At 51.5% G+C, this 9,844-nt stretch overlaps 1 protein-coding gene and 1 long non-coding RNA gene across 24 annotated transcripts in view; one reads left to right on the top strand and one right to left on the bottom strand.

Moving 5' to 3' along the window:
* Nucleotides 1–715: 715 nt before the first annotated feature.
* DYSF (dysferlin) overlaps nucleotides 716–9,844 on the bottom strand; it is a 216,916-nt gene continuing 207,787 nt past the window's right edge. For all 23 annotated transcript variants that reach the window (XM_072769771.1, XM_072769783.1, XM_072769778.1 and 20 more), the window contains 4 exons: nucleotides 7,802–7,980; nucleotides 6,103–6,212; nucleotides 4,618–4,765; nucleotides 716–983 (listed from right to left, as the gene is read on the bottom strand). In XM_072769771.1, the coding sequence (XP_072625872.1) occupies nucleotides 945–983; nucleotides 4,618–4,765; nucleotides 6,103–6,212; nucleotides 7,802–7,980 (476 nt within the window). In that variant the 3' untranslated portion in view covers nucleotides 716–944. The remainder of the gene's footprint in view (nucleotides 984–4,617; nucleotides 4,766–6,102; nucleotides 6,213–7,801; nucleotides 7,981–9,844) is intronic.
* Nucleotides 5,527–9,093, top strand: LOC140601167 (uncharacterized). Its single transcript, XR_012004212.1, has 3 exons — nucleotides 5,527–5,659; nucleotides 7,622–7,707; nucleotides 8,969–9,093. It is a non-coding gene; the product is annotated as an uncharacterized lncRNA (long non-coding RNA).

Below are 9,844 nucleotides of genomic sequence, written 5' to 3'. Positions count from 1 at the left end.
AAACAGGAGAGGAGGCGGCCAGCGCAGTGCTCCAGAGTTCCAGCCCCTCGGGCGAGAGAAGCAGAGGCCTCTATTTTGGAAACACAATGTTTTCGTGCTCTTTGCTTTTTCTCTAAGTATGTTCCTGCTGCCCCCGTAGATTAAGCCTGATTCATGCAGGAGACAACTGACTCTGAACTAATGCTAAGCTACAGACCACAAGGAAAAGGTGTGTTTGTGCAGACCAGATCTCGAAGCAGGGTAAGGAAGCAGAGCTAGGGAGTCCAAGAAATCCCAAAATTGTGGGGGATAAGGTCACAGCCAAAGGTCCAGCAGCCCTCCCTGCCTGGAGAGCTTCTGTCCCAACCCTTTCCATGGTGCTCCAACTGTATAAAGTGGACCCTCTGCCTGGGCATGGTCAAAGAAAGCAGAAGGTATAGTAACTGCCCGTCCAAGCAAAGCGAAGCCCGGGAAAGGAGGAGGAGAAGCCTAAGTGGGGAGGGGCGGGGAAGGGGAATGTCTCAGAGAACCAGAACATGATGGGTCTTTAGGCAGACCAGACGCCGAGCCTCAAAACCCACCCACCCTGACCAATCTTGTCAAAGGATAAAGTTTCCCTCAGAACACCAAGCCAGAGATGACTCGCACCCACTCGTACCCCACCCAGCCAGACACCCCACCCTACACGGTCACACCTCATTCAGGTACTACAAGGACACATAAGCCAACATGGCCCTGTGGTTCAAACTGGTTTTTTTACTGAAATATCTATGGGCTGATCCAAAAAGGGTTGGATTGGGGGAGAAAGAAATGATGAAACAGCAATGATCCCAGCACTCGATGGCACCAACTCTTGGTGCATGTGCCAGTCTGTCTGCCCACCCTGGCAGCCTGGTCAGGCCTGAAGGTCTGGAGGAGCTCAGCGAAGGTAGGTGAAGAAGGCAGCCAGGCCTGGGCCAGAGTCCTCAGCTGAAGGGCTTCACCAGCTTCATGGCAGCGTAGTTCTGGAGGGAGGGAAGAGGCAGCAACACATGATGACAGCCTCCGGGGTGGGGGGGGGGGGGCAAGAGGTGGGAAAGGTGGCTCACCTACTCAACCACCTGCCCACACCTTACCCTCACCACCCCCTGCACCACACTCAGCTCAACACCCCACCTACTGGGGCTCTCGCCAACCACACAAGCCCACACCCTCCTGAAACTCTGCTTGCACCCTCCCACCTAGGGCCACAGCTGCCTGAATTGCTCTGCCTTCTGCCCACTTCCATGCTCCAACCACCTGCCAAGAAGACTCTGATCACCCAGGTCCTGGTCAGAAGCAGGCATGCCGTGGTCTCTTCCACCAGACAGGTGGCCTGAAGGCATGGCCATAATTCTCGCCACCCCCCTCCCATGGGCCCCACACAGGAACCCACATGGACTCACTGGCCACCACAAGTGCCATCCAGAAAACAGAGAGAGGGTTGCAGGGTGGGGTGTATGGGGGCGACCTACCACGCAGGTCAGCGCTAGAGATGGGTCACCCCTGATTAAGCCCTGCCTGCTGCAGGACTGACAGGAATCTCCCCTCCCCACTCCTCCCCCCAAAAAACCATGAAAACACATACAACACAACACAGGGCTCCTAATTGGGACAGTATGTTCCCCAGCGCCGGCCCGGGAAAGCCAAGTCTGGAAACAAAGCCACCACTCCTTCCCCGCCAGATCGCCTCTTGCCTCCCCACACTGGCCCTGCTCCCGGCTGGCTCTCGTGGGGGGAGCCGGGAGGATCAGACAGGCTGCCCTCCACGTCCCCCTCCCAAGGTAATTTCCAAGAGGGTGGGGAGTTAGGCCGACCAAGGGGCTGCAGCCCTGGCTTTGTTCGGGTCCCTCTCCACCAGACCCTTTGCCCCTAAGGCCTAAAAGCCCGGTGAGGATCTGGGCCCTATTAGGTGACTGGGCAACTGGCTGGAGGGAAGCAGGATGTGCCCAGCTTGTAGTAAAGAGCTACACACAAAAAAGGTCTGCAGCCTCAGGCCTGTGCCGCCCCTCTAGACCTGGACCCTCCCCGGGGATCTGGCCCTCGCGTGCGGCTCCGGCAGAGGGAGGCAAAGTTGGTATTTGCAAGAGGACGATTTCCAGAAGGACTCAAGGAGAGTGATGCCACGATTGGGGGACAAGACAGGGGAGGGCTCTGACAAGGGCTGTTGTCAAAGTGCTCCTCCGCTCCTGCCCACAGGGACTGAGGCTAAGGCTGCCCAAAAGTAAGGAAGGACAACAGGCTGGCAGTGACCGGAAATCTTCTCTCCCCCCGCCCCGGCCAGGGAGCAGGCCCTCCTTCCCTGGGTCCCTGAAGGCCTGGCCTGCCACCCAGCTGGAGCTAGTCACAGAATGGCAGTGATGACACTTGGGACCTGCCCCTGCCCTCCCCTCAGCTCTTCAGGAGAAGGCTAGCTTGAGATGCAGCACCCCCAGGGAAGGTAAAAGAACTCCCCTGACCCCAGTCCTAGTCACAGCAGGTCCAAGCAGTGCTAGCCCAGCCCCTCCCCATGTGGCTAGGAGAGCCTCGCCCAGGTCACCCAGGAGGTCACTGGCAACACTGGAGCCTCGCCAACATCTCTCCAGGCACAGAGCCCCATCCTACATAGCGGGGCAAACCTCCGTGTGTCCAAGGCAGGCTCCCTCCAACAGACCCAGGGCCAGTCCAGCACCCTGCGTCTCTGACCAGCAGCCTGGGACCGCCGCTGCTGCTCCTCAGACCACCTCCTTGCAGAGTGAGGGTCTGAGCCAGCTCTCCTCTGCCTAAACTCCCCTGGCCCGAGCCTCAGGATGGAGCCCCATCCCTCCTTCACTGGCTTCGCTGTGTCTCCCCAAGAACCACACTCCCTGGCAGCACAGAGCTCGTCACCTTCTCCCTCAACCCCACCACACACGCTGTGCTTAAGGAAGTCCTCACCTGAACTGAGTGGCAGCCAGATATACCCAGAATGAGAGGAGGGAAGCCTGAGGACAGGCCAGCGAGGGGAGCCATGCCTCCCTGGCTCAGCAACCCAGGCCTGCCCAAATCGGGGGAGATACTGAGGCAGAGTCTGAGCCTGAGTCCGGATCCACAGCTGCCACATTGCACATGCCCTTCCATGGCCCCAGATTGGTGATTTTGTGACTTTGGTCTTCCTTGGTTTCAAGAGGCCCCCACCAAACTGCACATGTTTCAGGTCCCTACCACCTGGACCCTCCCCTAGACCACAGCCATAGCTAGCCAACTGCCTGTGACTCTTCCCAGAACACATTTCAGCAGGGCACTCCAGGTGACCACAGGCAGCTTGGAGGGCCTGGCCTGCAGCTGGACACATCAGCCATTCCGGCTCCAGACCCTCCTTTGTCACTTATGGCCCAGAGAGTAGCTGGGGCCTGGACAGATGGTACCCCTGCTATTCCTCACAGTCCATGATATTAGGGACTGAAGGGGATGGCTTTGTGGTTTTAACTGTCTTCCTGGTAGGAGATGCATGCTGTTCATATAAGGCCCCGCCAGCCACAGTGGGAGAGAGCTCTCCATCCTCCCTGTCCTCTGGAGGATTCACAAAGCAAAGAGCACTCAGACAAGTAATTGTCAATCCCAGAGCAGACTGCCTGCTGTGGGGACGGCACCCTTGGCCAGCAGCCTGGTGCTGATAGGGACAGAGGCCTGCAATGGCTGGAACCGAGGACCAGAACTGTGCTGATTGCTGTGCAGACCTGAGCCAGTCCCTTCCATCACTGGGTGTCTGTTTCTTTGCCATTAGAATCAGGGTGACATGGGGTTGATCATGCCATTCTCTCTACTTTTTTTTTTTATCAATTTGACATTTAAATATGAAAAAGTTTTGTAAAAAAATGTAAAGAACATTAAAAATCAGGAATCAGCCTGGGAACACTTCACACTCTGAGGTTCCAGAGACACAGTGGGGTGGGGAGCTGGAGCATCTTTGGGGCTCCCTGATGATCTGTGAGGGCAGGGAAGCACAGACAGGAAACAAAGGTGAGGTCCTGCTACTCCTCTCTGGGAGGAGCCCAGCGGAGCTGGTGGTATAGCAGCCCTTGGTAGACTGGCCCCACAGCTCCTTGCCAGGTGTCAGCTGGCTTCCTACCCCGATCACCAACGTGCCCTGGAGAGAGGCTCCTGGGCCTGCCCACACCTTCCCCCATACCCACCCCACCGCAAGAGGCAGGACACACTCAATCAAGGTCCTCAGGCAGACAGTGAGACCCTATCCCAGCACTAGGGCCTCCCTTCCTCTGGACATCAACAGGTGCCATTCTTATGAACAGAAGGTTTTTCACCTCAGCCCTGCCATCCATACCTACCCTTCCCTTCCAGACCCACTTCAACATAATCCATCAAGAAAGTTCCCCTGCCCACTGCCCACCCCTGCCCAAGGGGCCTCACCTTCTGCCAATGTTGATGACAGAGTCTAGGGGCTTGCCTAGCACAGCTATGTCTCCCCATTGAAGGCAAAAACTCAGTTTCTCCCACTGGACGAAGAGAAGGACTTTGCCCCAAGGGCAGGACTTTGTCTCTCCCAGATTGGGGACTCCCCAGAGTGGGGGCTCTGTCTCCCTCATCAGACCAGAGGATCCTCCAAGACAGTGTCTGGGCCTCCCCCTCAGGCCTACTCACCGGGAAAGCATAGATGAAGATGCCTAAGAATAGTAGCAGGATGAAGAGAATGATGAAGAGGATAATGGCACATCGGAACCGCCGCCACAGGATGAACTTCATAGTCTTGTATGGAGAGGTGAACCAGAGGAAGGAGGTGTCAGGGCGCCTGGAAGTGAGACCCCAGAGGTCAGCGAGGCATCCCCTACCTGGGCTGCCTTCTCCAAACCCTGCTCCCAAACCACCCTGGCCTTCCACAGTTGGCCCCCAGGACCAGCCCAGCCTCAGTGCCCCAGTACTTTCCCTCTCCATTCCCCTGTCCTCTGAGCCTTTGCTCCAGTGGGAGCCTTGTCCATGCTGCCTCCTCTTCTTGGCATCACCCAGCCCTAGGCACCCTCCGAGACCCAGCTCTCAGCCACCAGCTCCTCTCCCTGACCCAGAACTTAATTCCCAGCTAGAGATGTGGGAGCTGGGCAGAGCTTCAAGGGGCTGGCACATTAGGTGAGTGACAGCCCCCTGAGCCCCAGCTGAGCCAAAGCACCCACCTACATGCACATGGCTGGTCCATGATCAGGGAAGGATGATGGGAAGTGAACCCAGAAAACTGGCTTTCTCCCACTCACAGCCAAGAACCTTGAAACCTTCCCTAGGTCACCTGCCAACTCCGAGAGCATGCAGGATGTTGTGTCTCAACAATGGCTGTTGTAACATCAGAGTGCACATCACTGGGTGTCCTGGGCTCTCTTGCCTTTCACCCAGATCCCAAAAGCCTTGGGCAGGGATGCCTCTCACAGCTCTGCCAGCCCCACAGCACTAGGGAATCACCATGATAAATGGCCCATCTGTGCCAAGTCTGACCTGAGCCAGCCTGTGGGGTGGCCAGATGCAGCTCTCACCGCTGCCCCCACAGCCATCCTCCCGGCCCTAGTAACTGCCCTCAAGGCCTCTACATCCATTGGATTGGTCTATATCCGTTAGCAGCCTATGAGGTAGGGAAGACAGGGATTCAGAGATGGGAAAATGAAGGCTGGAAGGCTGTTTGAAAGCCACAGTGACACCACAGGTGAGCCCCGGAAGGCAGCCGGGCCAAGGCAAAAACCTTGATTGGGCTCCAGAGAGAATCAGAGCAGGTGTGAGAATTTCAGCTTCCCTTTCCAGGTGGAATGACCTTATTTAACTTTGCTAACATTGTTTCTTCATCTGTAAAATGGAGATAATAACCACCCATCAGGGAGGTTCCATACCACTGCATACATTTACCACATGACCACATGCTCGGCACACAACCAATACCTACCCAGCAGCCCCTGCTTCTCATATTAGCTGAAGAGCATTTCCTGAAAGGATGCCTGTCCCCTGATCCTAACTTCTCATATGACTGTGGACAAGTCACATCCCCCCTGAGTCATTTGGACCTTGTGACTTCTGCATGACTATGCGGTGGCTGCCTCCTAAACCATCCCTCCTGGCCCCCTGGGCATCAGGGGTCAAGGACTGGGCACTAACCTTGGGTCCTCGAGCTTGGGGTTCATGTTGGGTTCATCCCGGCCCTGGCCAGCAGGCCGCTCCTCATGCTCACTCTCTGCTACGATCTCCAAGGTCATTTCCAGCTTGCCCTGAAGGGACAGAGGGGACCTGGTCAGGTGCACAAAGGCTCTGTGTCATGGCTTGGAGAGGAATCCGGCCAGAACAGACATAAGAGCCACTTTATTTATTTGTTTGTTTGTTTTAAGATATAGGGTTACTCTGACCACAAAAGCACTACTGAAGGGCACCTGGGGGGCTCCATGGGGGAGTGTCTGCCTTCAGCTCAGGGCATGATCCCAGAGTCTTGGGATCGAGTCCCACATCAGGACTTCTCCCTCTGCCTATATCTCTGCCTCTCTCTGTGTCTCTCATGAATAAAATCTTAAACAAAAAAAAAAAGCACTACTGCTCCTTGTAGAACATTTAGAAACTACAGCAATGTATAAGGAGAAAATCAGCCCTACTTACACTATGTGGAGACCAGCACCATTCATATTTTTATGTACCAGAGCTATTTTCCTCTGCAAGTATATGCAATATCTCCCTTTGTATATATCGTACCAGAGCTTGCTTCTTTCACTTAGAAATATGTTTCACTATATAATCATATATTCTTTAAAGCTTGTTTTTTAATGGCTGTAAAACATTCTATGGGATGGTTGACCATAATTTATTTAGTAAACTACTTATTTTGGTTCATTTAGGTTGTTTCCAACTCTTTGATGTTATAAATAATGCTGCAAAAAAACACCCCAGAGCCTACACTTTTAATTGTGTCTGTTTATTTCTTTAGGGGAAATTTTGAAAAGTGGGATGACAGCATCCAAGGGCATAAATATTGTTAAATCCCTGGCTATATATTACCAAATTGCTTCCCTAAATGGTAAAACCATTAGCCCTCCCAGCAGAGGTAAAAGAGGGGCTTGCCTCTGTGTCTTCACCAGCAATGAGCATTGAGGGGTGTTTTTTTCTTTAATGTCTAATTTAATAGGCAAAAATGTTTTCACATTTAAAATTATTCCTTTAATTACTAGGAGGAATGAAACTTTTTAAATGTTTAATGGCCATTTCTACTTCTTTTGTGTATTATCTTTGCTGGTTGTTCTTTTGAGGTGCTAGTCTTCTTAATAAGTGTTATAATTCCTTCTACAACAAGGGTATTTTATTTCAGGTCCACTTTAGGGGTTGGCCATCTGCCTGCACTTTCTCAGTAAACCTTCAGGGATTCACTTCCTCTCCAGAGGAAGGACAATCCTCCCCAGTGCCATGGCACCCCTGAGCAGACCTCTGGGTGAGGAGAGTAGTACAAGGATGGTCCTTGGAAGGATCCTGCTCCAGTGGGAGAAACACTCCCCCAGTCCTCCATGGAGAGCCCGGGCCAGAGGGGAGCTGGAGAGGAGCCGAGGAGGAGCCGAAGACACAATCCCCAGAGGCCAAGGAGCAGAGTATAAATTAAACAATGTCCACAGGAGTTAAGAGTATCTTTCCATTTAAATAGGCTTCCTGGGATGCAAACCTCAAGTTGCTGAAGGCTGGGAACTAGAAGAGAACCATGACAGCGCCTTGGAAGACAGGAGAGGCAGGGTAGGAGAGAGGGAGAGCGCCCAGTACGTGCCCAGTAATCCCTACAGAAGAAGCCAGTCGGCTGCCTGCACCAGGCTAGAGGGAGCCCACTTACTGCCAGGATCTTCTTCTCGCCCTCTTCTGCTACGCAGGGCCACCAGCCCTTAACTGTTTTCTGTTCAAAAAGGGACACAAACCACTCCGGGTGGAAAGTGTCATCCAGCTGGTCCAAGGAGCACTTCTCAGCTGTCTTGGCAGGCTTGGGCATGTGGTTGAGATCCAACTGCAAGGAGCCTGCAGCAGAGAGGGGTTCTTTGGCAGAGGGTTTCTCAATCACTGCCAGCCTGGGGCTATCCCGGGGCTGGGCAGTTTCAGGAAAAACTATCACGTCCTCTGCTTGGATCCATGGGCTTAGCCACAGGTCAGATCCCACAAACTCTCCACTTCCCCACCCACTGCCTCTCACTGCACATACACAGCTGGGCATCCAACTCCTCATGCATCCATATGCTCAGTTATCTACCCTTACTGGTTCACCCTTCACGAAGCTTCCTGCATGTTCAACTTCAGCTTACGTTGTACAGATCCATTCATTCACCCATTGTCTACATCCATCCATCCATTTTTTTAAATTGCTTTTATTGTGGTAAAATATATATAACATAAAATTTGTCACTTTACCCATTTTTAAATGTATAATTGGGTGGCATTAATTACATTCACACAATCATCATGCAATCAAGCACCACTACCTATTTCCAAAACATTTTCATCCTCCCAAACAGAAAATCTGTCCCCATTAAGCAATGACTCCCCATACCCCTTCCTTTCAGTCCCTGAGATACTCTAATCTCCTTTCTGTATGAATTTGCCTATTTGAGATATTTCATGTAGGCGGGATCCTAAAATATTTCTCCTTTTGTGTCTGGATTATTTCATATTGCATGCTTTCCAGTTTCATCCATGTTGAAGTATGTATTAGTGCTTCATTCCTTTTTATAGTGGAATGATGGTCCATGGTACAGACCACATTCTGTCTGTCGATGGTTGTTTCTACCTTTTGACTATTGTGAATCATGCTACTCTGAACACTGGCATGCAAGTGTCTCAGCCTCAGTTTTCAATTCTTTGGGGTATGAGAATAGAATTGCTAGGTCATATGGTAATTTCTGTGTTTGGTTTTTCAAGGTCCTGCCAAACTGTTTTCCACAGCAGCAGTACCAATTTCTCTACATCCTCTCCAACACTTGTTGTTTTCCATTTTCTGTTTTTGCTTTTTTAGAGTCATCTAGGAGATGTGAAGTGGTATCTCACTGTGTTTCATCCACCCATTTTTCCATCTGCCTGCCTAGTTCTCCAAGCAGCCATCTTTCTATACCGTTTATCTACTCGTCCATTTTATCAATCATCTCCCTATATAGCTCCATCTTTTTGGTTGAACCATATGAAAATGGTATTCAACTATCTTTGACCTATAAAAACAGCAATTTCATGTGGTTTCACCTAATCCAATCACAACAACATGATGAAGTCAATGGGACTGGAGCATAAACTGCTGAAGGGATTAAGTGAGAAAGATAAATCTAAAAAATGTTTTCTGAGGCCAAATTAAAGAAATTCTTGAATACCATGCAAAAGAGATTAGATTTTTTCAGTGTGGAATGCTCAGTTACTGTAAGTATCCACCGATGGGTTTTCTTTCTTTCCACTTATCCACTTATCCCTCCACCTACCCATCCACTGTGGTTTAACTAACCCCATCCCTCCACAGCTGCCATTTGTTGAGCACTACATCTATCCATTGATCAGGCTGTTATTCTGTCCATCCATTCATTCAATTCTGTATGAGCATTCATCTATCTATCCCCCTGCCATGTCTCTCCATCCCTCAAATGTAGATGAATGTGGGATGCCTGGGTGGCTCAGTGATTGAACATCTGCCTTCAGCTCAGGGCGTGAACCCGGGGTCCTGGGATCAAATCCCACTTTGGGATCCTTGCATGGAGCCTGCTTCTCCCTCTGCCTGTGTCTCTCTGCCTCTCTCTGCCTCTCTCACGAATAAAATATTTTTTAAATGAAAAAGAATGTTTATTTCCCATAGTAAATATAGTCCTAATATAACATTAAGAAAAAAATCAAGATATTAAACCATACACGT

The sequence above is a fragment of the Canis lupus genome, chromosome 12 (genome assembly GCF_048164855.1).
Source record: "Canis lupus baileyi chromosome 12, mCanLup2.hap1, whole genome shotgun sequence".
NCBI lineage: Eukaryota > Metazoa > Chordata > Mammalia > Carnivora > Canidae > Canis > Canis lupus.
The sequence above is the reverse complement of the archived record's forward strand: the minus strand, read 5'-3'. Positions and strand labels throughout refer to the sequence as shown.